Source organism: Molothrus ater, chromosome 27 (assembly GCF_012460135.2).
Source record: "Molothrus ater isolate BHLD 08-10-18 breed brown headed cowbird chromosome 27, BPBGC_Mater_1.1, whole genome shotgun sequence".
NCBI classification, from domain to species: Eukaryota; Metazoa; Chordata; class Aves; order Passeriformes; family Icteridae; genus Molothrus; species Molothrus ater.
Genome location: NC_050504.2, coordinates 2,701,519 through 2,727,658, shown reverse-complemented (window position 1 = coordinate 2,727,658; position 26,140 = coordinate 2,701,519). Strand labels below are relative to the sequence as shown.

General features: G+C 63.0%; 2 protein-coding genes and 2 non-coding genes across 6 annotated transcripts; 2 read left to right on the top strand and 2 right to left on the bottom strand.

Moving 5' to 3' along the window:
- The first annotated feature begins 3,604 nt into the window (after nucleotides 1-3,604).
- CACNB1 (calcium voltage-gated channel auxiliary subunit beta 1) lies at nucleotides 3,605-19,583 on the top strand. Of its 3 annotated transcripts, XM_036398767.2 has the most exons (14): nucleotides 3,606-3,777; nucleotides 4,904-4,990; nucleotides 6,717-6,836; nucleotides 7,592-7,714; nucleotides 7,822-7,958; nucleotides 8,045-8,121; nucleotides 10,375-10,394; nucleotides 10,526-10,606; nucleotides 10,699-10,757; nucleotides 11,869-11,978; nucleotides 14,386-14,537; nucleotides 14,699-14,794; nucleotides 16,467-16,652; nucleotides 17,952-19,583. In XM_036398767.2, exons 1-14 carry the CDS (start codon nucleotides 3,691-3,693, stop codon nucleotides 18,312-18,314), a joined length of 1,698 nt encoding a protein of 565 aa, XP_036254660.1. In that variant the 5' UTR covers nucleotides 3,606-3,690; the 3' UTR covers nucleotides 18,315-19,583. The 3 variants fall into 3 exon arrangements, with proteins under 3 accessions (XP_036254661.1, XP_036254660.1, XP_054373398.1); XM_036398768.2 differs by lacking the exon at nucleotides 10,375-10,394 and adding an exon at nucleotides 8,323-8,477 and having other exon boundaries at nucleotides 3,605-3,777; nucleotides 16,467-18,044; XM_054517423.1 differs by lacking the exons at nucleotides 3,606-3,777; nucleotides 4,904-4,990; nucleotides 6,717-6,836; ... (1 more) ...; nucleotides 7,822-7,958; nucleotides 8,045-8,121 and adding an exon at nucleotides 8,958-9,823 and having other exon boundaries at nucleotides 9,854-10,394.
- A 298-nt stretch (nucleotides 19,584-19,881) lies between these two features.
- Nucleotides 19,882-22,180, bottom strand: LOC118696503 (dickkopf-related protein 3-like). Its single transcript, XM_036398658.1, has 4 exons — nucleotides 22,034-22,180; nucleotides 20,356-20,533; nucleotides 20,037-20,232; nucleotides 19,882-19,936 (listed from the first exon to the last, which is right to left on the bottom strand). Exons 1-4 carry the CDS (start codon nucleotides 22,178-22,180, stop codon nucleotides 19,882-19,884), a joined length of 576 nt encoding a protein of 191 aa, XP_036254551.1.
- On the bottom strand, nucleotides 20,773-20,862 carry TRNAI-UAU (transfer RNA isoleucine (anticodon UAU)). Its single transcript is given in 2 exon segments — nucleotides 20,773-20,808; nucleotides 20,825-20,862. It is a non-coding gene; the product is annotated as a tRNA-Ile (tRNA).
- Nucleotides 22,181-26,059: 3,879 nt separating the features above from the next.
- On the top strand, nucleotides 26,060-26,131 carry TRNAC-GCA (transfer RNA cysteine (anticodon GCA)). The gene has a single exon. It is a non-coding gene; the product is annotated as a tRNA-Cys (tRNA).
- The last annotated feature ends 9 nt before the right edge of the window (nucleotides 26,132-26,140 follow it).

Here is a 26,140-nt window from a genome sequence, read left to right as displayed (position 1 = left end):
TGAGCGCGGCGTGTACCACCCCACCCTCCCCCCCGCGCCCATCCCCGCAGCCTCGCCGCAGTCCGAAACGCGATAAAGGAACAAACGCGATAAAATCACGCGTAGTCTCTTATCTGAAGGACCGAAACCCACGCGTAACGCGTGGGAGAGGCGTGGGTTCTGCCTGGCTCCCCCCTCGGCTGTAGTAGGATGGTACAGCCCGCGCGTGCGCGGCGGGAAGGGCTGGGCGGGGGCTGCGCATGCGCGGTGGGGATGTGGGAGGCACGTGGAGGAAGCGCTGGGACAAACTGGGATGAACTGGGAGCACTGGGATAGGATTAAAATGGGAATAGGGGATGTGCCTGCCCCGCTGGCGGCGTGGAAGTGCAGGGCAGAGGGTTCAGGGCTCGTCCTAGCCTTTGCTGGCAGAACTGGACCTGTCTAGGCACCGGTCTGGCCCATACTGGGAGCACTGGGATGAAATGGGAGCACTGGGATGGGATTAGGATGGGATTAGGGGATGTCCCTGCCCCACTGGCGGCGTGGGAAGCGCAGGGCAGAGGGTTCAGGGCTCCTCCCAGCCCTTGCTGGCAGAACTGAACATGTCCAGGCACGGGTCTGGACGTGTTCATGGGAGCACTGGCCCTGTCCTGTGCCTAAACTGGTCTATACTGGGAGGCCTGAATCTGCTTTGGGATCGTGCTGAGAGCCCAAAATCACCTGGTGAACCCTGAACTCACCTGGTAATCCCCTGAATTTGCTGGTGAAACCCCAAAATCACCTGGTGAACTCTGAAATCACTTGATTATACCCCAAAACCAACCTGGTGAACCCCAAAAATCACCTGATTACCCCCTAAAATCACCTGGTTATCCCCTGAATTCACCTGATTATCCCCAAAATCACCTGGTGAACCCCAAAAATCACCCCATCATACCCCAAAATTACCTGGTTAACTCTGAAATCACCTGGTTACCCCCCGAAATCAACTGGTGAACCCCTGAAATCACACGGTGAACCCCAAAAATCACCTGGTTACCCTCCAGAATCACCCGATGAACCCCCAAAATCACCTGGTGAACCCCAAAATCACCTTGTTATCACCTCATTACCCCCTGAATTCGCCTGGTTACCCGCAAAAATCACCTTGGTACCCCCTGAAATCACCTGGTAAACCCCCAAAATCACCTGATTACCCCCCAAAATCCCCTGATTATCCCCAAAATCACCTGGTAAACCCCCAAAATCACCTGATTACCCCCCAAAATCCCCTGATTATCCCCAAAATCACCTGCTGAACCCCTGAAGTCACGCGGTGAACCCCAAAAATCACCTGATCTCCCTCCAAAATCACCCAATGAACTCCCAAAATCACCTGATTACCCCCTGAATTCGCCCCAGTTATCCCCCAAAATCACCTGGTTACCCCCAAAAATCACCTGATTATACCTGAAATCACCTGATTACACCCAAAATCACCCGGTTACCCCCCAAAATCACCTGAATTTCCCCCAAACCCCCCCCGGGTCGGGGCCGCTGCCGCCTCCCGGCGATGTGGCAGAGCCGCCATATGGAGCTGCTGCTGCCGCCAGATTTTTGGTTCGATTTCCCAGAAAAAACAGGGATAAACACAGCCTCTCGCTGTTTCCCAACTGCCTCATCCTTTTCCTTCAACAAACAGCCCCAAAACCGGAGCTTCCCGGGGTGGGAATTGCTGGCACCGCACGGGGACGGGACAATGCCGGGGACAGCGGTGCCACCGAGCCCTCTGGAAGTGCCACCGAGCCCTCTGGAAATGACACCGAGCCCTCTGGAAGTGCCACCGAACCCTCTGGAAGTGCCACCTTGTGCTTCCCAAGGATTCCAGGAGGAGGAAAAGCAGCTGAGCGCAAATTTGAGGAGTTTGAGGTAAAGGTGCTGCTGGTGCTGCTGCGTTCTCGGGGGGAAGTTCCGGGGGGACTTTCCCGTCCTTTTTTTGGGTTCCCGGGAATTTCCGTGGTTCCAGGTTCGTGGAGCTCCTCCCGGGAGCAGCGGGGGTGCCCGGGGAGCTGGCAGGGAGGAGGAGGAGGAGGAGGAGGAGATGCCGTGACTGTGCCAATCTCCCCACGCAGTGCCAGGCGATGGTGCCCGCCTCTACCCCCGGGCACGATCCCGGCTGGAAGGCACCCCAAAAAAACACCCCCAGAGCCCTTCCAGGGATTTTATTTTCATCCAGGAGAGCAGGGTTGGCTTTCCCAGGCAGGGGGGGGGTCTGGATTGGGGTCCCTGGGGTGACCCAGAGCCCCCCCAAAAAACACCCCCAGAGATTTCATCTCCATGCAAGGGAGCACAGGGCACGGGCTCCCCTGGGGTTGGGGTCTCTGGGGTGACCTGGAGCCCCCCAGAGCCCTCCCAGGGATTTTATTTTCATCCAGGAGAGCAGGATTGGCTTTTCAAGGCATGGAGGGTCCGAGTTGGGCTCTCTGGGGTGACCCAGAGCCCCCCAAAAACACCCCCAGAGACCCTCCAGGGATTTCATCTCCATCCGGGAGAGCAGGGTCGGGGTTGGGGTCCCTGGAGCCCCCCAAAATCCCTCCCAGGGATTTCATCTCCATCCAGGAGAGCAGGGTTGGGGTTGGGGTCCCTGGAGTGACCCAGAGCCCCCCAAAACCACCCCCAGAGACCCTCCAGGGATTTTATTTTCATCCAGGAGAGCAGGATTGGCTTTTCCAGGCATGGGGGGTCTGGGTTGGGGTCCCTGGGGTGACCCGGAGCCCCCCCCCAGCTGCTGCTGGAGGGTGGAAAATTCTCTGCCAGCTGTCCCGGGATGGGGACAGGAAAATCCCCTCCTGGCGGGGTGGGCGAGAAGGAATTGGGAACTTTCCGACAGCCGGAGGGAGGTGACACAGCCGGGGGGATCGGGGAGGGGGGATTGTCCCCAGGGAGGGGGGATTGTCCCCAGGGTGCCGCCCCGGGGGACAGGGGACACTGCCAGGACACCCAGCAGGGTGTGGGGAGCTCTCCCTGTGCTCCCCCGGGGGTGGTTTTGGGGGGGAAATGAGGATTTTTGGGGCAGTCTTGTCCCGGTGGGGTATGGGGGGGCTCTCCCTGTGCTCCCCCGGGGGTGTTTTGGGGGGAAAATGAGGATTTTTGGGGCAGCCTTGTCCCGGTGGGGTATGGGGGGCTCTCCCTGTGCTCCCCCGGGGGTGTTTTGGGGGGAAAATGAGGATTTTTGGGGCAGCCTTGTCCCGAGGGAGCGCTGGATTCAGGATGGGGATGGGGGCTGCTCCTGCCTGGGGTCTCTGTCCCCCCTTCCCCGGTTCTTTTTGGGGTCCCCCCCCAGCTCTAAAGCGCGTCGAGCAGCAATGTGGGGAGGGGGCGCCCTCTTGCACCTGGGGATGGGGGAGAGGGGAGCGCTGGATCCCCCAAAACTCCCCCCAAAATTCGAGGATGCTCCGACCCGCTCGGGGTGGGGGGCGGAGATTGGGGGGCACCCCCGCAGTGGGGTTGGGGGGCGCATTCCCGCATCCCCCATCCCCCCGGGAAGGCGGTGCGGGAGCGGCCGCCCATCCCTGTCTCCCCCCCCCCCTTCCTCCTCCTCCTCCGTCACCGCGGGGGCCAGGCCTGAGCTTCATCGTCATCGTCATCATCTTCCTCTGTGTGCTGTGTGTGCGCTTCCCACCCACCCGGCCATCCCAAAAATCCCAAAATCCCGCCGAGCCCGGCGCTTCCATGGTGCGGGAAGGCGGCATGGCCCGGACCCCCTACAGCTCCACGCAGGACATCCAGATGGACGTCTTGGACAACGCCGCCCTCCAGGTGACACCCCCGAGGCTTTTTGGGGGTGACAGCATCGCCCACACCCCCCCCCGGGCACGGTGGGGGCGGGGGGCGTCCCATGGAATTCCGCCCTCCTGGAATTTGGGGTGGGAGGAGATGGGGGTTCAGCCCTTCCCCTAAATCCCTGCGTGGATTATGGGGTCCCAGCACCCAAAAATAAAGGGAGAGACCCCAAATCCACGCCCCCCACCCCTCTCAATTTGCCAGGTTTGGGGTGGTTTTTTGGGGGAGTGGGGAGGGGGGGTGTTGTGCCCAAAGGGAAAGTTTTGGGAATTGGGAAAACTCTTGGGGTGCTGCCCTCCCCCATCCCCTTCCCTCGATTTGTCCCCTCTGCTTTTGGGGTGGGGGGGAGCGGGGACTGTCCCCTCAGTGGTCCCAGAGGGGTGGGGGGCACTGGGGACGGACCCCCCCCCCCCCCCGTCTGTGCTCTTGGGGAGCTCCAGTTGAGGAGGGGGGTGACAGATTTTGGGGTGAGGTGACAGATTTTGGGGTGAGGTGACAGATTTTGGGGTGGGGGCACTGTGGGTGGCACTGGGGGGGTCCTGCACCTACAAATACCCACCATGGGGACCCCCCCACCCCCGGGGGTGGCAGCTGGGCCCAGCTGTCCCTTGGGGACATTGAGGGGGGGGTGACACCCCCCTCCTCCCCCAGCCTTTTACCCCCCCAAAGGGCGGGGGGGGCACTGGGACACCCCAGATCCCAGCAGGGGGGGGGGGGTCCCATGGGGGTGGGTGCCCACGCTGGGGGGGGGTGTCTCGGGCTCTGGAGGGGGGTGTGGGGTCACCCCCCCCCCATCCCGGGAGGGGCTGTTGGGTTCTGGTTTAACTGGGGGGGGGGGCGGGGCTGGAGTTTGGGGGGGCTGCGACCCCAAACCAAACACGGTGGGGTCTGAGCGAGTCTGGGGTCGCAGCCCCCCCCCCCCCCCCCAATACCCGGCACCCCCATTCCCTTCCCGAGCCCCCCTCGAGTGGGGTTCAGCTGCAGGGCGGGGGTGGAAGGGGTTGGCGGCTGGGGGGGGGGGGGTGCGGAGCTGCCCCCCGAGTTTTGGGGGCACTTTTGGGGGGGTCCAGCGCTCCCGTGTCGCCCCCTCCCCTGTCCCCAGGGCAAGTACAGCAGGCGCAAGAGCCGCTTCAAGCGCTCGGACGGCAGCACCTCCTCGGACACCACCTCCAACAGCTTCGTCCGGCAGGTGCGGGGGGGTCCCGCCGCTTTTTGGGGGGGTCCTGGCTGTTTTTGGGGGGTCCCAGCGCTCCTTTGTGCCCCAGAACTGAGGGGGGGTCGCCCCGAGCCAATCCTGGCCATGCCCTCCGCTCCCCTCAATTATTTTGAGAGGGATCCCCCCCCCCTCAAATCGCAGCCCCCCATGGGCTCCTCTGCCCCTTTTTTTTGTGGGGGGGGGGGGGGGGGGCACAGCCCTGTCACCAAAACTGGGGCTTGGCAGGCCCCCCCCTGTTTGAGCCCCCACCCTCTGGCCCGGGCTAAATTTACCCGGGTGAAACCTGACCCCCCCCTCCGCCCCTGGCCAGCCCTGCCCGCCCCGCTCCCCCCGGCCCCGCCACCATGGAGGTCCCCGGCAAAGACCCCCCGGCTGTCCCGGTGAGCGACCCCCGCCCGGGGAGGACCCCCCGACCCGCCCTGCCCTCAGCTCCCGGCTCCTCCGCGAGTTTTGGGGGGTCTCTGGGGCGGGGTGATCCCCCCAGTGTCCCCTCCGTGGGACGGGGGTGTCCCCACTGTGGGTTTTGGGGAGGGGTCGCCACCCCGGGCTGTGCGGAGGGGGTGAGCCCCACATTTGTGGTGACCCCCAAAGGGACAAATCAGGGTTGGGGGAGTCCCGGGGGTGGCTGTGGGGTTGGGGGGGGGTCCCATGTGTCACCCACCGCGTCCCTGGGGTGTCCCCGCTGTCCCTGTGGGACTCTGGGGGAACGGGGGGTGTCCCCGGGTCCTCCCAGAGCGTCGTGTCCCACACCTGGGGACATCGGGGGGACACTCTGGGGGGGTCCCAGAGTCCCCTCCCGGTTCTGGAGAGGCCCCGGGCAGCGGGACGGGAGCGGGGCCGGTGTCGGTGTCACGTTCCTGTTCCCGGCCAGAGCGGTGGCGACAGCTGCCGTGTGTGTGTGTGTGTGTGTGTGTGTGTGTGTGTGTGTGTGTGTGTGTGTGTGTGTGTGTGTGTCCCTCTCCTGCCCTGACCCCGCCACTGCGGTGGCACCGGGGTGGCACTGGGGGCTCTGGGGTGGCACTAGGCTGGCACCGGGGTGGCTCTAGGCAGGATCAGGGTGGCACTGGGGTGGCTCTGGGCAGGACTGGGTGACTCCAAGGTGGCTCCAGGCAGTACCAGGTGGCACCAGGCAGCACCGGGGTGGCTCTGGGCAGCACTGGGCTGTACCAGGTGGCACTGGGGTGGCACCAGGCAGCTCCGGGGTGTCTCTAGGCAGGACCAGGGTGGCACCGGGCAGCACTGGGTGGCTCCAGGCAGCACCAGGGTGGCTCTGGGAAGCACCAGGCAGTACCAGGTGGCACTGGGGTGGCACCAGGCAGGACCAGAGTGGCTCTGGGAAGCACCAGGCAGTACCAGGTGGCACTGGGGTGGCACCAGGCAGGACCAGGGTGGCTCTGGGCAGCACTGGGCTGTACCAGGTGGCACCGGGCAGCACCAGGGTGGTTCCAAGGTGGCACCAGGCAGCCCCAGAGTGGCTCTGGGCAGCACTGAGGTGGCTCCAGGCAGGACTGGGGTGGCACTGGGCAGGACCAAGGTAGTTCCGAGGTGGCTCCAGGCAGGACCAGGGTGGCTCCCAGTGGCCGCAGTGCTGCGCACCGGCACAGTGAGAGCGTGCAGAGGCATCAGAGGGCCGGGACTGGGGCTGGGCTCGCTGTCCTGGGGGGCACAGGCTGGGCTGAGCCCCTTCCCCGGCACACAGGGCTCGGCTGAGTCCTACACCAGCCGCCCCTCGGACTCGGATGTGTCGCTGGAGGAGGACAGGGAGGCGCTGCGCAGGGAGGCCGAGCGCCAGGCCATGGCCCAGCTGGAGAAAGCCAAGGTGGGACAGTCGGGATGGAGCCCCAGCCCTGGCACAGGGACCCCCCGGTGCCCCCAGCCCTGGCACAGGGACCCCCAGCCCCGGCACAGGGACCCCCAGCCCTGGCACAGGGACCCCCCTTGACCCCCAGCCCTGGCACAGGGACCCCCCAGTGCCCCCTGCCCCCCCAGCCCTGCTGTGTCCCGGCCCCTGGGGGCACTGGGAAGGCAGTGGGGGTTACTGGGTGGAACCGGGAGCTGCACCTGCCTGGCCAGGGTGGGGTGAGGGGCTGGAATCTCCCCATTTTGGGGTGGCAGAGGATGAGATCTCCTTGTTTTGGGGTGGCAGAAGTTGGAATCTCCCCATTTTGGGCTGGCATCTCCCTGTTGTGGGGTGGCAGAGGGTGACATCTTCTTGTTTTGGGGTCGGATCTCCCCATTTTGGGATGGCAGAAGTTGGAATCTCCCCATTCTGGGCTGCGATCTCCCCATTTTGGGGTGGCAGAGGGTGGGATTTCCCCATTTCAGGGTGGCATAGGGTGAGATCTGCCCGTTTTGGGGTGGAATCTCCCCATTTCGGGATGGCAGAGGGTGGGATTGCCCCATTTTGGGGTGGCATCTCCCCGTTTTGGGGTGAAATCTCCCCGTTTTGGGGTGAAATCTCCCCATTTTGGGGTGGCATCTCCCCATTTTGGGGTGAAATCTCCCCGTTTTGGGGTGAAATCTCCCCATTTCATGCCGGGGGGAGCTGCCGAGCCCTCTCCCTCCCCCGTGCAGACCAAGCCGGTGGCGTTCGCCGTCCGCACCAACGTGGGCTACAACCCCTCGGCCGGGGACGACGTGCCCGTGCAGGGCATGGCCATCTGCTTCGAGCCCAAGGACTTCCTGCACATCAAGGAGGTGGGAGAGCACCGGGGGGAGCTGGGGAGGGGCTGGCCTGGGCCTCGGGGGGGTTTTTAAGGTGTTTTTGTGTTTTTTTTTCCCCCTCCCCTCCCTGCCCGGAGCAGAAATACAACAACGACTGGTGGATCGGGCGGCTGGTGAAGGAGGGCTGCGAGGTTGGCTTCATCCCCAGCCCCGTCAAACTGGAGAACATGAGGCTGCTGCAGGAGCAGAAGATGAGGCAGAACCGCCTGAGCTCGAGGTGGGGCTCACCCCGACCCCCCCCCAGCTCTCTCTGTACCCTCCCCGTGCCGCCCTCAGCGCTCTCTCTGTGCTTCTCCCACGCAGCAAATCGGGTGACAACTCCAGCTCCAGCCTGGGCGATGCGGTGACAGGGACGCGCCGCCCCACGCCCCCCGCCAGCGGTAAGAGTGTCCCGGGGGTCCCCCCCCGGCAGCTCCAGCCTGGGGGGTCCCTCCCCAGCTCCCCACGGGTGCAGGCAGGGTGCCCCCATCTCCTCTCCCACCCTTCCCCAGCCTTCCCGTCTCCATTTTTTTGTTTTCTCCCATCGCCATTGTCGCTCTTCTTCTCTCCCCGCCGTCCCCGCGGCTCCGGCGGTCCCCCAGGTGGCCTGGACATGGCCAGCTTTGCCTTTGAGCCCGATGAGTTAGAGGAGGAGGAGGAGGAGGAGGCCGTGGAGGCGCAGCGCTCCCCTAAGAGTAGCGTGAGCAGTGTCACCACCCCCCCCGCCCACAGCAAGCGCATCCCCTTCTTTAGGAAGGTAACGGCGCCCGCGGGTCCCGCCTGCTGCACCCGCTGCCTGCCCTAACACTGCCCTTGGGGGGCTGGGGGCACCCCGCGGGGCTGGGGGGCCGTGCACTGCCCCAGGGCTGCAGCACGGCATGAGCCCTGCACCGGGGACAGAGCGGGGCTGACTCCTCCTGCTGGCAATGGCATGGAGCAGTCCGTGGCTGTGTCCCCCCCATAGGGCATGGGATGGATCAGTCCATGGCTGACCCCCCCTATGGGCCGTGGGATGGATCAGTCCGTGGCTGTGTCCCCCACCATGGGATGGATCAGTCCGTGGCTGTGTCCCCCACCATGGGCCATGGGATGGATCAGTCCATGGCTGACCCCCCCCTATGGGCCATGGGATGGATCAGTCCGTGGCTGACCCCCCCTGTTGTCAATGGGATGGATCAGTCCATGGCTGACCCCCCCTATGGGCCGTGGGATGGATCAGTCCATGGCTGTGTCCCCCACCATGGGCCATGGGATGGATCAGTCCATGGCTGACACCCCCATGTTGTCAATGGGATGGACCAGCCCACGGCCGGGATCCCCTCCCCCCCCATCCATGGAATGGGTCAATGTGGGATGGATCAGTCCATGGCTGACCCCCCCCCCCCCCCCCCATTGTCATGGGATGGACCGGCCCATGGCTGTGATCCCCCCCTGTCCATGGAATGGACCAGCCCGTGGCTGTGATCCCCCCCAGTCCATGGAATGGACCAACCCGTGGCTGTGATCCCCCCCAGTCCATGGAATGGACCAGCCTGTGGCTGTGATCCCCCCCTGTCCATGGAATGGACCAGCCCGTGCCCCCCCTCCCGGTTGCCCCCCCGCAGTGTGCGCATGGTGTGTTCCAGCACGGCCGGTGTGTCACCCCCCCCGCCGCTGAGAATGGACCATTCCTCCCCCCCCAAACCGGGCATAACCTGGGGGGGGTTTGGGCGCTACCACCCCGCGGGACGGGGGGGTCTGCAGGGGGGAGCAGGCCTGCAGAGCCCTCCTGGCACCCAGAGCTACCCCAGAGGGGACAGTGCTGCTCTGTCACTGTCCCCAGGGTCCCTGGTCACACACGTGTCACCTGGGCACCCTTGGGGTCACACACGTGTCCTTTGGGGTCACACACGTGTCCTTTGGGCACCCTGTGAGTGACACGCGTGTCCCTCGGTCACCTCCAGGTCACATGAGTGTCCCCTGGGTCACACACATGTCCCTGGGTCAGCTCCAGGTCACACACACGTGTCCTTGGGTAACCTCTGGGTCACCCATGTGTCACATTCCGAGTCACACGTGTGTCTTTGGGGTGCCCCAGAGGGTCACACGTGTCCCCTGGGTCATCTCTGGGTCACACATGTGTCCCTGGGTCACCCCTGGAGGGTCACACCCGGGTCCTTGGGTCACACAGATGTCACTGGCTCAACCCAGAGGTCACACATGTGTCACTGGGTCACCTCTGGGGTGTCACACCCAGGTCCCTGGGTCACACAGGTGTCACTGGGTCACCCTTGAGGGGGTCACACACATGTCCTGGGTCACCTCTGGGTCACACATGTGTCCCTGGATCACCCCTGGAAGGTCACACCTGGGTCCTTGGTTCGCACAGGTGTCACTGGGTCACCCTGCAGGTCACACAGGTGTCACTGGGTCACCCTTGAGGGGGTCACACACATCTCCTGGGTCACCCTGCAGGTCACACAGGTGTCACTGGGTCACCCCTAGGGTATCACAGCCGTGTCCCTGGGTCGCACCCAGGTCCCTGTGTCACACACGTGGCCCTGGCTCACCCCTGGAGGGTCACACACGTGTCCCTGGCTGTCCCCGCCATGTCCCCAATAACACGCATGCCTTTGCCTTTGCCTTTGCCTGTGTGTCTCTGCCCCCGGACGCAGCCAAGCAGAAGCAGAAGTCGGTGAGTAGCGCCGGGGAGGGGGCATGGAGGGAGGCTCCCCCCGCTTGCAGCCCCCCCAGAACACCCCAGAGCCACGGCCGGGGGTGCCCCGTGTCCCCTCCTGGCCCGGTGACCCCCGGCTGTGTCCCCAGACCGAGCACGTGCCCCCGTACGACGTGGTGCCCTCCATGCGCCCCATCATCCTTGTGGGGCCCTCCCTGAAGGGCTACGAGGTGAGCAGGGGGTGGGGGGCACTCAGGGGGCTCGGGGGGACCCCAGGCCTGCATTGTCCCTCTGTCCCTGCTGTCCCTGTGTCCCTCCCCAGGTGACAGACATGATGCAGAAGGCGCTGTTCGACTTCCTGAAGCATCGCTTCGATGGCCGGTGAGGGGGGCACGGGACCCCTGAACCCCTGAGGGGACCCCAAAATCCACCCCTGAACCCATAGAGGGACCCTGAACCCCTGAGGGGACCCCTAAATCCACCCCTGAACCCATAGAGGGACCCTGAACCCATAGAGGGACCCCTTAATCCACCCCTGAGCCCATAGAGGGACCCCTGAACCCATAGAGGGACCCTGAACCCCTGAGGGGACCCCTAAATCCACCCCTGAACCCATAGAGGGACCCCTGAACCCATAGAGGGACCCCTGAGGGGACCCCTAAACCCATAGAGGGACCCCTGAGCCCCTGAGGGGAACCCTGAATCTGTGTGGGGGCACCTAAACCCATAGAGGGACCCCTAAACCCATAGAGGGACCCCTAAATCCATGTGGATGTCCCTAAATCCATAGAGGAACCCCTAAACCCATAGAGGGACCTCTAATCCCGTAAAGGAACCCCTAAATCCATGTGGGGAACTCTAAACCCATAGTGGAACCCCTAAATCCACAAGGGGACCCCTAAACCCATAGAGGGGCCGGGTGTGGGGTGACAGCAGGGGGTGACAGTGGGGTCTGGGGGTGACAGTGGCATCCCAGGGGTGGCTGTGGGGTGACACTGGTGTCCCGGGGGTGGCTGTGGGGGGACACTGTGATCCCGGGGGTGGCTGTGGGGTGTCCATGGGATCCCAGGGGTGGCTGTGGGGTGTCACTGGTGTCCCAGGGGTGGCTGTGGAGGGACACTGGTGTCCCAGGGGTGGCTGTGGGGGGACACTGTGATCCCGGGGGTGGCTGTGGGGTCTCATTGGTGTCCTGGGGGTGGCTGTGGGGTGTCACTGGGATCCCAGGGGTGGCTGTGGGGTGACACTGGGATCCTGGGGGTGGCTGTGGGGGGACAGTGGTGTCCTGGGGGTGGCTGTGGGGTGACACTGGGATCCCAGGGGTGGCTGTGGGGTGTCATTGGTGTCCTGGGGGTGGCTGTGGGGTGTCAATGGGATCCCAGGGCTGGTCATGGGGTGTCACTGGGATCCCAGGGGTGGCTGTGGGGTGTCACTGGGATCCCAGGGGTGGCTGTGGGGTGACCGTGGCTGCGGGGTGTCCCCTCTGTGTCCCCAGGATCTCCATCACGCGGGTCACAGCCGACATCTCCCTGGCCAAGCGCTCCGTGCTCAACAACCCCAGCAAGCACACCATCATCGAGCGCTCCAGCACCCGCTCCAGCCTGGGTACCGCCCCCCGGGACCCCAAAACACCCGGACACCCTGAAACAGCCCCCGGACACCCTGAAACAGCCCCCGGACACCCTGAAACAGCCCCCGGACACCCTGAAACAGCCCCCGGACCCCCAAAGTCCCCACGGGACCCCCCCAAGCCTCCATCTGTATCACCCCAACCCAGCCCGAGGGGCTCATCCCACTCCTGGGGTGGGGGTGACTGACCCTGTGCTCCTCCTCATCATCATCATCATCATCCTCCGCATCCTCCTTCCTCCTCATCTCCTTCTTCCTCCTCCTCCCCATCCTCCTCCCCATCCTCCTCCCCATCCTCCTCCCCATCCTCCTCCCCATCCTCCTCCCCATCCTCCTCCCCATCCTCCTCCCCATCCTCCTCCCCATCCTCCTCCCCATCCTCCTCTTCCTCCTCTTCCTCCTCTTCCTCCTCTTCCTCCTCTTCCTCCTCTTCCTCCTCTTCCTCCTCTTCCTCCTCTTCCTCCTCTTCCTCCTCTTCCTCCTCTTCCTCCTCTTCCTCCTCTTCCTCCTCTTCCTCCTCCTCCCCATCCTCCTCCTCACTCCTCCTCCTCCTCCTTCCTCCTCATCTTCCTCCTCCACATCCTCCTCCTCATCCTCATCACTCCTCCCTCTTCCTCCTCCTTCTTCCTCCTCATCTTCCTCCTCCCCCTTCCTCCTCCTCCTCCTCCTCCATCATCTCTGTTGTGTTTTCTGTTCCCGTTTCTCTTTTCTCTGGGTTCCTCCTCCCCTCCGCGCTGCCTCCTTCCTCCCCTGCTCCTGATACAGATGTCTTGGGTACGTACAGGGACACCCCCCCTGTCCCCCACCCCGGTGGCCTCAGGGACACAACCTGGGCGTTGGGGACACCTTGGTGGCACCTGTGTGACCCCCTCTGTGTGTGTGTGTGTGGTTTGGGCTGGGGGCTGTGTTGGTGCCACCTCCCTGCTGCGGTGGCCCCGTGGTGACACCGAGGTGGCTGAGCCTCAGGACAGGCCCTGTCCTGCTGCTGTCCCCATCCTGTGGCACCTGGGAGGTGGCCTGGCAAAAAAATTAGATTCTGCAGAGAAATATTAATATATATATCTGTATTGAGTATATATATAGATATGTGTATTATTGAGTATATATATAGATATGTGTATATATATATAGAGATGTGTATTTATATATATATTTATATGTATATTTATATATATATTTATATATTGGATATATAGATATTAATATATATCTATTAGTATATATATAAAAATATGCATATATATATACATATATATTTATGTTTATTTATATATTGTATCTATTTATAGGTTTATATATACTGGGTATATAGATGTCAATATATAGATATATATAGACATATATATAGGTTTTATCTATATATAGGTTTTATCTAGATATAGATCTATATTGAATATCTCTCTATATATATATTGAATATAGATATATAGAGATTATATAGATATATCTATCTATAATTAATATATATATATAGATAGATTTTATCTATATAAAGATCTATACTGAATATATCCATGTATATATATTGAATATATGTCAGTATGTATCTAATATATAAATAGATTGCTATTGATATGTAGATATATATCTGTATGTATTTTTAGTGAATATAAATATATATCTATATTGAATTTTATATATCTATATTGAATTATATATCAACATATAGATATATATGGATATATAGATAGATATTTTATATATAGGTATATGTAGATACATAATTAATATATTAATATATATGAATATATATCTATATATATTGATATATACTGATAGATATATATCTATATATAGATATATATTGAATATTTATGAATATATGGTGTATATATATCAATATATACCAATATATAAATATATAGTTATATATTTGTATATATATTCTTATATATTTTTATATGAATATACATCTATATGAATATATATAGGTATAAATATGAATATATGTATATATATTCTATATACCTTTAAAGATAGATAGAATATATATATTTTAATGAAAGATTCCTTATATTAGAACCCACGAGGGGTAATTCTAAATTATTACCTTTAAGGCTTTTGCAGCAAAAACTGATAGGCCAAGAAACAGTTATAGTGTATTGTAATTAAGAAATTGTTAAGAAATTAGGAAACAGTTAATAAATTTCCTCAATATTAGGAAATACTTAATGAATTTCCTAAATATTAGGAAATACTTAATGAACAGCTAATTAAATTAGCTTCTAAATGTGCTAACCTGACTTATAATGCCTTTATTGTCCTGCCCTTCACACGAGACTGAAAATAAAAGTTTTAAAACGCTTCTAAGTCAGAACAAACCTTAACCCAGCACCTCCCCACGTGTCCCTGCCCTCCCTCACTGTCCCGTGTCCCCTCCCAGCCGAGGTGCAGAGTGAGACCGAGCGGATTTTCGAGCTGGCCCGGACGCTGCAGTTGGTGGCCCTGGACGCCGACACCATCAACCACCCTGCCCAGCTGGCCAAGACCTCGCTGGCCCCCATCATCGTCTACATCAAAATCACCTCCCCCAAGGTGGGTGTGGGCCCTGGGGGGGCACTGCCAGCCCCTCCCTGGGGACACCAGGCACTGCCAGCCCCTCCCTGGGGACGCCGGGCACTGCCAGCCCCTCTCTGCCACGCTGGGGACGCCTGGCAGTGTCCCCACGGCCACCCCGTGCTGTCCCCTCCTGCCAGGTGCTGCAGAGGCTGGTGAAGTCCAGGGGGAAGTCCCAGGCCAAGCACCTCAACGTGCAGATGGTGGCCTCGGACAAGCTGGCACAGTGCCCACCTGTGAGTGTGCCCTGCTCACCGTGGTGCCGCTCAGACTGACCCCACCCTGCCCTGCCCACCCCCTGCCCGATACCTGCCCAGCTTATCCCATTGTCCCTGCCCTGTCCCATTGTCCTCACTCTGTCCCATTGTCCCCTCCCTGTCCCATTGTCTTTGACCTGTCCCATTGTCCCCTCCCCGTCCCATTGTCCCCACCCTGTCCCATAGGTTCTGCCTCACATCCAGCTGCCCCTCCCATTGTCCCCTCCCCGTCCCATTGTCCTCACCCTGCCCCATAAGGCTCCACCCTGTCCCATAGGCTCTGCCCCATATCCAGCTGCCCTTCCCTTTCCCATGTCCCCGCTCTGTCCCATAGGCTCTGTCCCATTGTCCCCTTCCTGTCCCATTGTCCCCTCCCTCTCCCATAAGGCTCCACCTTGTCCCATAGGCTCTGCCCCATATCCAGCTGCCCTGCCCTGTCCCACTGTCCCCTCCCTGTCCCACAGGTTCTGCCCCATATCCAGGTACCCTTCCCTGTCCCATTGTCCCCACCCTGTCCCATTGTCCCCACTCTGTCCCATAAGGCTCCACCCTGTCCCATTGTCCCCTCCCTGTCCCATTGGCTCTGTCCCATTGTCCCCACCGTGTCCCATTGTCCCCGTCCCATAGGCTCTGCCCCACATCCAGCTGCTCCTCCCTGTCCCATTGTCCCCATCCTGTCCCATAAGGCTCCATCCACCCTGTCCCATTATTCCCACCCCATATCCACCTGTCCCTCCCTGTCCCATAGGCTCTGCCCCATGTCCAAGTACCCCTCCTTGTCCCACTGTCCCCACCCTGTCCCATAGGCACATCCAGCTGCTCCTCCCCTTCCTATTGTCCCCTCCCTGTCCCATTGTCCCCATCCTGTCCCATAAGGCTCCACCCTGTCCCATAGGCTCTGCCCCATATCCAGCTGCCCTGCCCTGTCCCACTGTCCCCGCTCTATCCCACTGTCCCCACCCTGTCCCATGAGGTTCCACCCTGTCCCATAAATTCTGCCCCACATCCAGGTACCCCTCCCAATCCCATTGTCCCCTCTCTGTCCCATTGTCCCCACCTTGTCCCACAGGTTCTGCCCCATGTCCAGCTACCCCACCCTGCCCCATTGTCCCTACCCTGCCCCACAGGCTCTGCCTCATTGTCCCCGCCCTGTCCCATAGGCTCTACCCCATATCCAGCTGCACCTCCCTGTCTCATTGTCCCCACCCTGTCCCATAAGGCTCCACCCTGTCCCATGGGTTCTGCCCCACATCCCGGTACCCCTCCCTATCCCACTGTCCCTGCCCTGTCCCATAGGCTCTGTCCCATTGTCCCCACCCTGTCCCATATCCAGCTGCCCCTCCCTGTCTCATTGTCCCCACCCTGTCCCATAAGGCTCCACCCTGTCACATAGGTTCTGCCCCACATCCAGGTACCCCTCCCTATCCCACTGTCCCCTCCCTGTCCCACTGTCCCCGCCCTGTCCCATAGGCTCTGCCCCATGTCCAAGTACCCCTCCCTATCCCACTGTCCCCTCCCTGTCCCACTGTCCCCGCCCTGTCCCATAGGCTCTGTCCCACTGTCCCCGCCCTGCCCCATAGGCTCTGTCCCATTGTCCCCGCCCCGCCCCATGTCCCCGCCCCGCCCCAGCTCGCACGGCTCCCTCCCGCAGGAGATGTTCGACATCGTTCTGGACGAGAACCAGCTGGAGGAGGCGTGCGAGCACCTGGCCGAGTACCTGGAGGCCTATTGGAAAGCCACGCACCCGCCCAGCAGCAACCCCCCGAACCCGCTGCTGAGCCGCACCATGGCCACGGCCGCGCTGGCCGCCAGCCCCGCGCCCGTCTCCAACCTCCAGGTACAGGTGCTCACCTCCCTGCGCAGGAACCTCAACCTCTGGGGCCGCCAGGCCACCCCCAGCCCCCCCGGAGCCCCCCTGGAGGAGCACGCGCTGTGAGGTGGCGGCGGGGACATCGGGGACGTTGGGGACGTCGGGGCGCGGGACAGCGGGGACAGCCCACAGGCATCGGGAGATCCCTGGGGTTGGGGACAGCCTGGGGAGAGACGGCCCCCCACACAGGTGTGGGGTTGTCCCTGAGGTCACCTGGGATCAGGGTGACTCCATGGGACTATGGCCCTCCCCAGGTGTGGGATTGTCCCTGGTCCTGGGATCAGGGTCACCTCAGGGGAATGTGGCCCCCCACAACTGTGGGACCGTCCCTGGGGTCACCTGTCCTGGGATCAGGGGAATGAGGCCCCCCACAACTGTGGGATTGTCCCTGGGGTCACCTGTCCTGGGATCAGGGGAATGTGGCCCCCCACAACTGTGGGATTGTCCCTGGGGTCACCTGTCCTGGGATCAGGCTCTGCACCCTGGGATTGAGGCCATCCCTGGGTTTAGGGTCATCCCATGGGACTGCGATCCCAAAGTGTGGGGTCACCCGCCCTGGGGACCCTGGGATCAGGGCAGCCCATGGGTTTGGGGTCACCATGGGGAGGCAGAGCCCCCCAGGAGTGGGACCAGCCCTGGGATTGTTCCTTTAGGAACCTGTGCCCCCCCCCAGGGGCACTGCAGGGACTGTTCTGGGATCGGGGTCACCCCAGGGAGCTGCTCCCGTTCCTGGATTGGAGCCATCCTGGGGATCTCTCCCTGCCTGGGATTGCTGCCAGCCCCACATTTGGGGTCTCCTGGGAATCTGTGCCTCCTCCTGGAGCTGCCCTGGAGATTGGGAATCCCCAGGACCTGCCCCCTTCAAGACCCACCCTGTGCCTTCCTGGGGCTGCCAGGACCCCATTCCCACACCTCTGGGGAAGCCGTGGTGGGGGTGCGAGTTTGGGGGTGTCCTGGGTGGGTTGGGTGGGGGGCACAGCCCCATCCCACTGTGCTGAGCCCCCCCTGGGGCTGGGACAGAGAGGGGACAGAGAGGGGACACGTGTCCTGTGTTGTGTGTCGCTAAATCTCCCAGCCAGCCTGACTTGCTGGTGCTCCATCCCCCTCCCCCGTGCTGCTCCCCCTCCCCATTCCCAGCCCCGCTGCCACCGTGTCACCCCCCAGAGGCTGCCAGGAGCGTGTGTCCCCCACTAACCCCCACTAACAGCCCCCGGAGTGTCCCCAGCCCGTCCATCCCCGCATGGTGTGCTCGCTTCTCGCACCCAGGCTCCGCACCCGGAGGGGGAGCACGGCCGCCCCCGGCAGGGCCCGGGGGACTCGGGGGGCCGCGGCCAGGGCAGGGTCCCCCCGCCGCCCTCCCGCCCGGGCCCCCGCAGCCTGGCCCGCCAGGACACCTTCGACACGGAGGCTCCGGGCAGCCGGGACTCGGAGCCCGGCGATTCCTGCTGCATGGACATCGAGATGGATCCCGTCGAGGAGGAGCCGCCGGGCACCCCCGGGGCCGGCCCGCAGCCCCCGCCCGGCTCCTGGGACGGGGCCGAGCCCGGGCTGCGGGGCCGAGCCAAGGGCCAGGAGCCCCTGGGCCAGAGCGATGGAGAGGGCTGGGGCCGGGACGTTTACATGCGTTAGGGTGAGGGGGTGCGGGCAGCGCTGGTTTTGGGGTGCGGGCCAGCCCCGCTGGTTGCCTTTGTGCCCCCCCTTTGTGCCCGGCCAGCCGTGCCCTGGGGGTCTCCCCCTGCCGCAGCCCCCCAGCATCTCCGGCAGGGACAGCAAGTGACCAAAGGGGACCCGGCGTGTCCCCGTGCCCCGGGGTGGGGGCCGTGCCCCCCTCCCCAGCCCTGCCCCCCGCTTCTCCATGGTGCTCTCGGCTGCGGGGTCCCCGGAGCTGGCCGTGGCCGTGGGGGGGTCCCCGCCAGCTGCCCCCCAGCCCGGCCGTGCCTGGCACTGCCCCCCAGCCCCCTGCCCTGCCGGGGGGTGCATGCGTGTGTGTGCAGGGCTCTGGGGGCTCCCCCGCTGCGCCCCCCGAGATGGGGGGCGGGGGGGGGCGGTCTCTGCATGTGTTTGCCTTGGAGGGGCTCTGCCTGAATTGGGGGGTGGGGGGTGAATCTGAGCCAGTTTTGGGGGTCTAACCTGTGCTAACAGCTGCCCAGCCCTGGCCTGCCAGGGGGGGGTCCCGCTGTCCTGGCACTGCCAGGCTCCGGCCCCTCCCCCCTTTCCCCAGCCCCCCCTGCCTTCCCGTCCCACCACGCTCGCCCTGTCCAGCCGTGTCCGTCTGTCCGTCTGTCTGTGAGCCTCTGTCCGTCCCCGCACCCCGGGGCATTGCCTTGTCCTGTGCCCGCCCCGGGGCGTCCCCTGTGCCCCCCCCAGCTCTGCAGGGTGACCACACCAGGGTGGCCTGGGGACACCCCCACGTCCAGCCCTCACCGCGGGACGGGGCTTGTCCCACTTCTGGGGCAGCCCCTTGCCCCCCCCCCCCCCCATTCCTGGGGGTCCCCGGGGTCACTGCCTTACCCAGACCACCAGCCCGGGTCGGGGGGCTTGGGGGCACCCAGCTCTGCCGCTGCCAAGCCGCCACCCACGTGTGCCTCAGTTTCCCCCTTTTTTTCGGGGGGGGGGACTCGGTGTCACTGCCTGCCAAGTGCTTTGAGCCCCCCCTGCCCCAAAAACCCGGGCGGTGGGGCCTCCCCGGCCCCCCTCCCCCGCGGGGCAGAGGGACGTCCCGTAATTTATGTCACTCCACAAACTTTTAATTTAAAAGACCCGACAAAAAATTGTATTTTATTTATTTATTCTCGTTGGCGTGTGCGCGCGTGTGTGTGTGTGTGTGTGTGTGTGTGTGTGTTGGGGGTCTCCCCCGCTCGCTTGGTTCTTTGTAATAAACATTTCGGTGAGACCTGCCCCCCCTGCCTGAGCCTGCTGGGGCCTGGGGGGACGCGAGGGGACACAGGGGGACACGGGGGGGCCGCGGTCACCGCGGCTGGACCGGGCACAGCTCAGCTCTGCGGTGATCCCCGCACTGAGGATGGAGCCGGGACCTGCCCGGCTCTGAGGAAGAGGAAGGGGCGAGGATCCAACGCGGGGGTCGGGGGGCTCCAGTCCCCCCCCTCCCCACCGGGGATGGGTTTATCGGCGCTGGGCCGGCTCGGGACAAGCTGTGGTCGCGATATTTACAGATAATAAATTACACGGCGGGCGCTCAGGGCTGCCGGCACCGCCACTCGCTCTTCTCCGGCCGGTACTCGAACGCTCTCCTGCGGACAGAGCACACGGCGACATCGGTGACACCTCAGCCCTGGCTGCACCCAGGTGTCCCCCACGCCCCCCGCCCGGCCCGGCACGCCCCGTACTCACTCTCTGGAGGGCACCGAGGGTCGGCACACCAGCCCGGCTTGGCAGGGGCACACCTGGTTGATGCTGAAGGCGAGACCCCCGGGCGGGACGTGGCAGCTCTGAGCCAGTGCCAGGCGCCGCTGGCACACCCGCTCCCCGTGCTGGCGGGCGCAGCAGCCGCCGGGCCCGCACTCCTCGTCCCGCTGGCACCGCGCTCCTGGTGGCACAGAAAGCGACATTAGGGGCACCCGCAGCACCCCCTGGTTTAGCGGCACCGCTCCAGCACCGCATCCCCCCCAGGCTCGCAGAGCGTGTGCCCCCCATGCCAGCCCCCACTCACCGTCCTGCCCGGGGGGCGCGGGCTGCTGGCACTTGCCGAACATGCAGACGAGCCCGGGGGCGCAGTGAGGGTCGTGGCGGCAGTAGTGGCCCTCGGGCCGCGTGGGCAGGCACAGCCCGAAGTGCTCGTCACAGAAGTGCCCGTGGGCGCAGGGGGTGGCGGGGCTGCACGGGGTCACCTGCGGAGGGGGGGACACGGCACATCGGGGGGGGGTCACGCCTCATCCCTGATCCCGAGACAGGCTGGGAACGGCGCAAAACCCCGTCTGTTCAAGGTGTGGGGTGATTTTGGGACGCCGAGGGCTCTGCCAGCCTGGGGGGCTCCATCCGCAGCGCTTCCAGGATTTTTATCTCGGGAAAAGAAAACCCGGCGGCCGGGCACGGGGGCAATACGGGGCGCGAACCCCTACAAAAGTCCTGCTCCAGGTGAGGCTCGAACTCACAACCTCGGCATCGCTCGTGTACCGCCCTATAAGTACCGCGCGCTGACCGATTGCGCCACTGGAGCGCCCCGCGCCGCTCGCTGCCACCGCGCCCCCTGGCGGCCCCCGCGCCGCACCCCCGGGTGCCCCCCGGATGGAGATGGACACCCCCGGATGGAGATGGACCCCCCTGTGTGACCCCCCGGATGGAGATGGACACCCCCGTGTGACCCCTGGATGGAGATGGACCCCCCTGTGTGACCCCCCGGATGGAGACGGACACCCCCGTGTGACCCCTGGATGGAGATGGACACCCCCGGATGGAGATGGACACCCCCCGGGTGCCCCCCAGATGGAGATGGACACCCCCATGTGCCCCCCGGATGGAGATGGACACCCCCGTGTGACCCCTGGATGGAGATGGACACCCCCCGGGTGCCCCCCGGATGGAGACGGACATCCCCGGATGGAGATGGACCCCATCGGGTGACCCCTGGATGGACATAGACCCCCCGTGTCCACTCCTGGCTTCAAGCAGACCCCCCGTGTGCCCCCCCGGATGGAGATGGACCCCCCGTGTGCCCCCCCGGATGGAGATGGACACCCCGTGTCCACTCCTGACTGAACATGGACACCCCGTGTCCACTCCTGGCTGGACATGGACCCCCCCGTGTCCCCCCCTGGTTGCCCACGGCCGCCGTGTCCCCGTCCCCGGCAGAACCCTGTGGGGTCACCGCGGGTGACACTCGCTGCAGACCCGTCCCCTGCTCCCACCCCGGCTGCAAATTCCGCACCTGCCCCGTGCCCCCTCTGTGCCCACCCAGCTGCAAATTCTGCCTCCGAACCACCCTGAGCCCAGCCTGGCTGTAAATTCTGCCCTCACCCACCCCTGTGCCCATCCTGCTGCCACCCCGGCTACAAACCCAGCTCTGCGCCCACCCTGGCTACAAACCCACTCCTGTGCCCACCCTGCTGCCACCCCGGGTACAAACCCAGCTCTGTGCCCACCCTAAGCCCACCCAGCTGCAAATTCTGGCTCCAAAGCACCCTCGTACTCCTGAGCCCACCCTGAGCCCAGCCTGGCTGTAAATTCTGCCCTCACCCACTCCTGTGCCCACCCTGCTGCCACCCCGGCTGCAAACCCAGCCCTGTGCCCACCCTGGCTGCAAACCCAGCCCTGTGCCCACCCTGGCTGTCCCCTGCTGTCCCCTGCTGTCCCCAGGACCCCTCCCCCGGCTGTCCCCCCCCATTCCTCACCTCCTCCAGCTCCGTCCCGGGGTTCCTGCCCAGGGCGGCGGCATCGGGCGGGTTTTGGGGCAGGGAGAACATCCATGCCCAGAGGTGCCCGGCGGCGGGTGGCAGGAGCCAGACGACGAGGCAGAGGACGGCCGGCGATGTCACCATGGTGCTGGCGGTGGCAGTGCCAGCCGGGCCGGCCCGCGGGGTTTTTGTAGCCACGGGCGAGCTGGCACCCCGCTGCTAAAAGTGTTTGCCCAGCTAATGGGGTGGGAGGAGGCAATCAGGGGTTAAGGGATTTCCATAATTGCCAGCCTTCCCCTCGGGGGGGGCACCGGCCCCACAGCAAACAGCCCCCCCCCGGGGCAGTCTGGCTCCGGCGCCAGCCCTGGGCACAGCCTGGGGTGCCCTGTGTGCCCCCATAGCTCGGCGGGGCAATTTGGGGCGCAGTTTAGGGTGCCCTGTGTGCCCCCATAGCTCGGGGTGGGGGCAATTTGGGGTGCCCTGTGTGCCCCCATAGCTCGGGGGGGCAGTTTGGGGCGCAGTTTGGGGTGCCCTGTGTGCCCCCATAGCTCGGGGTGGGGGCAATTTGGGGTGCCCTGTGTGCCCCCATAGCTCGGGGGGGCAATTTGGGGTGTCCCGTGTCCCCCCATAGCTCGGAATGATTTGGGGTGCAGTTTGGGGCGCCCCCCACATCTCAGGAGGGGGGTGGGTGCCCTCTGGGGTGCTTTGCGTCCCCTCCAGCCCCTCAGATCCCCCACCCCATATCTCGGGGATCCCCCCGCAGCTCGGGGGGCTGACTGGTACATTTTGGGGTACCCCCTGCCCCTAACCCCACAATTCCCTGGTTTTTTTCCCCCTTTCCCAGCACGGGCACAGCAGGAACGAGAGGGAAAATCGGGGTGCAAAGCCTGAGACCCCCAAAACGGGCAGAGAGGCGGGCACAGGGCTGGCACCAGCCCCGTGTTTGGGTGTCCCCTGCGGACACGGGGGTGACGGGATTGGCACCTTCGCCGACGCCCCCGCGAATGGGCCGCGAGCCCGGCCCTTATCGCCCGGCCCTTATCGCAGCCGGGGCCACCCCCGAGCCCCCGAGCGCGCCCCCCAGGCGGTGTCACCTCCGTGTCCCCCAGGCGGTGTCACCTCCGTGTCCCCACACACGCGGGGGGCTCAGCGCCCGCGCTCCCCCAGAGCCCTGCAATGCGCTCCGGGTGCCCCCAGGGGCAGTTTGGGGTGTCCTGGGTGCCCCCACAGCTCGGGGTGATGATTTTGGGGTGTCCTGTGTGCCCCCCACACCTCGGGGTGATGATTTTGGGGTGTCCTGTGTGCCCCCACACCATGGAATGATGATTTTGGGGTGCCCTGTGTGCCCCCACACCTCGGGGTGATGATTTTGGGGTGTCCTGTGTGCCCCCACACCGTGGAATGATGATTTTGGGGTGCCCTGTGTGCCCCCACACCTCGGGGTGATGATTTTGGGGTGTCCTGGGTGCTCCCACACCGTGGAATGATGATTTTGGGGTGTCCTGTGTGCCCCCACACCTCGGGGTGATGATTTTGGGGTGTCCTGTGTGCCCCCACAGCTCGGAATGATGATTTTGGGGACGGTTTGGGTTTCTCTGTGCCCCCATAGGTCGGAATGATGATTTTGGGGTGCAGTTTGGGGTTCTCTGTGTGCCCCCACAGCTCAGGGTGACAATTTGGGGTGTCCTTTGCGCCCCCACACCACGGAATGATGATTTTGGGTGCGATTTGGGGTTCTCTGTGCCCCCGCAGCTTGGAATGATGATTTTGGGGTTCTCTGTGTGCCCCCACAGCTCAGGGTGGTGATTTGGGGTTCTCTGTGTACCCCCACAGCTCAGGGTGGGAGTTTGGGGTTCTCTGTGTTCCCCCATGGTTTGGGGTGGTGATTTGGGGTTCTGTGTGTGCCCCAAGACTCAGGGTGGTGATTTGGGGTGCCCTGTGTGCCCCCACAGCTCAGGGTGGCGATTTGGGGTGCCCTGTGTCCCCTCGCACCCCGAGGTGCCGATTTGCAGATCCCCCCCCCCCCCATGTTCACCCTTCCCGAGCCATTCCCGCTCTCTCCGTGCCTCAGTTTCCCCTCCTGTGCACCGGGACACTCTGGGGGTGACACATCCACAATGGGGTGACCCCAAATTTTCCTCCTGGTGCTCGGGGACCGGCGGGGCAGCCCGCACCCCCCCCCCCCCCCCCAATCCTCCCCGCGTGTTTGCCCAGCGGATTTGGGAGCAAATATTGACCCCGCTCCGGGACACCATTACTGTCCCCATCCGTCCCCCGCTGCGCGACATGTCGCGATAATCCCCCCCCAGCGCCACCACGGGGGTCCCGGACGGCGGCTCTGCCCCCCCAAAACACCCGTCTGGCAGTTCGGGGGGTCCCACGCACCCCCAGATTCCTGGAGGGGCTGGAGGTGCCGGGTGAGCGCTCGGGGGTGCCCCGGGGGTTTTGGGGTTTTGGGGTTTGAGGGTTGGGGTTTTGGGATTTTGGGTTTTTGGGGGTTTGGGGTTTTGGGGTTTTGAGTTTGAGGGTTTGGGGGTTGGGGGTTTGGGGGTTTGGGATTGAGGTTTTGGGGGTTTGGGGTGTTTGGGGTTTTGGGGTTTTGGGTTTGAGGGTTTGGGGTTTTGGGGTTTTGGGGTTTTGGGGTTTTGGGGTTTGAGGGTTGGGGTTTTGGGGGTTTGGGGGTATGGGGTGTTTGGGGTTTTGGGGTTTTGGGTTTGAGGGTTTGGGGTTTTGGGGTTTTGGGGTTTTGGGGTTTTGGGGTTTTGGGGTTTGGGTTTTTGGGGTTTGGGGTTTGGGTTTTTGGGGTTTTGCCGTTTGGGGTTTTTGGGGTTTGGGGTTTGGGGGGTGTAGGGGGCTGTGTCCGGGGCGGGACATGGGGGTGTGGGGGCAGTAGGGTGGGGGTGTCAGTGTGGGGGTGTCAGTGTGGGGGTGTCAGTGTGGGGGTGTCAGTGTGGGGGTGTCCCTGAGTGGGGGGCTCAGCCCAGAGCCCCCCCGCAGCCCAAAGCGGGGTCACCCCAGCGCTGCCCGCAGTGGGGACAGTCCAGGGCACCCCAAATTTCGCTTCGGTGTCCCAAATCGGCCCCCAAATCCCAAAAAGCGTCCCTGAGTGGGGGTGTCCCTGGGGGATGCCCATGGGGGGACTCTGGAGCTGGGGGGTGTATCTGTGGGTGGGAGGGGGTGTCCGTGTTTGGGGGGTGTCAGGGATTGGGGGTGTCAGGGATTGGGGGTGCCCGTGTTTGGGGGGGTGTTCGGGGGTGGAGGTGTCTGAGGTTGGGGCTGTCGAGGATTTGGGGTGTCGGGGATTGAGGGATGTCTGGAAATGGGAGTATCTGGGATTGGGGGTGTCGGGGATTGAGGGGTGGTCGTGTTTGTGGGGTGGGGGTTTCTTTGGGAGGGGTGTGTCTGTGATTGGGGGGTGTCCCTGTTTGTGGGGTATCTTATTTTGGGGGTGTCAGGGATTGAGGGGTGTCCATTACTGAGGGGTGCCCGTGGGTGGGGGTGTCCATCCTTGTGGGGTGTCTTGGATTGGGGCCGTCCATGACTGAGGGGTGTCCGTGGTTGAGGGGTGTGAGTGGTTAAAGGGTGTGGTGTTTGTGGGGTGTCCGTGATTCGGGGGTGTCAGCGGGTGTGTGTTTGTGTGGCTGGGGGTGTCCGTGACCAGGGGGGATCCATGGCTGAGGGATGTCCATGTTTGTGGGGTGTCTTGTTTTGGGGGTGTCCATGGGTGTGGGGTGTCTTGGATTCAGGGGTGTCCGTGTTTGTGGGGTATCTGTGGGTGGGGGATACCCCTGTTTTTGGGGGTGTCTTGGGTCGGTGACAGCGCCGGTTTCGGGGGTACCTTGAGTCGGTGACAGTGCCGGTTTTGGGGGTGTCTTGGGTCGGTGACAGCGCTGGTTTTGGGGGTGTCTTGGGTCGGTGACAGTGCCGGTTTCGGGGGTACCTTGGGTCGGTGACAGCCCCATTTTTGGGGGTACCTTGGCTCAGTGACACTGCTATGGCCAGCGGCGGGCCGGGTTCCGCAGCGGGGGTATAGCTCAGTGGTAGAGCATTTGACTGCAGATCAAGAGGTCCCCGGTTCAAATCCGGGTGCCCCCTTGTTTTCCT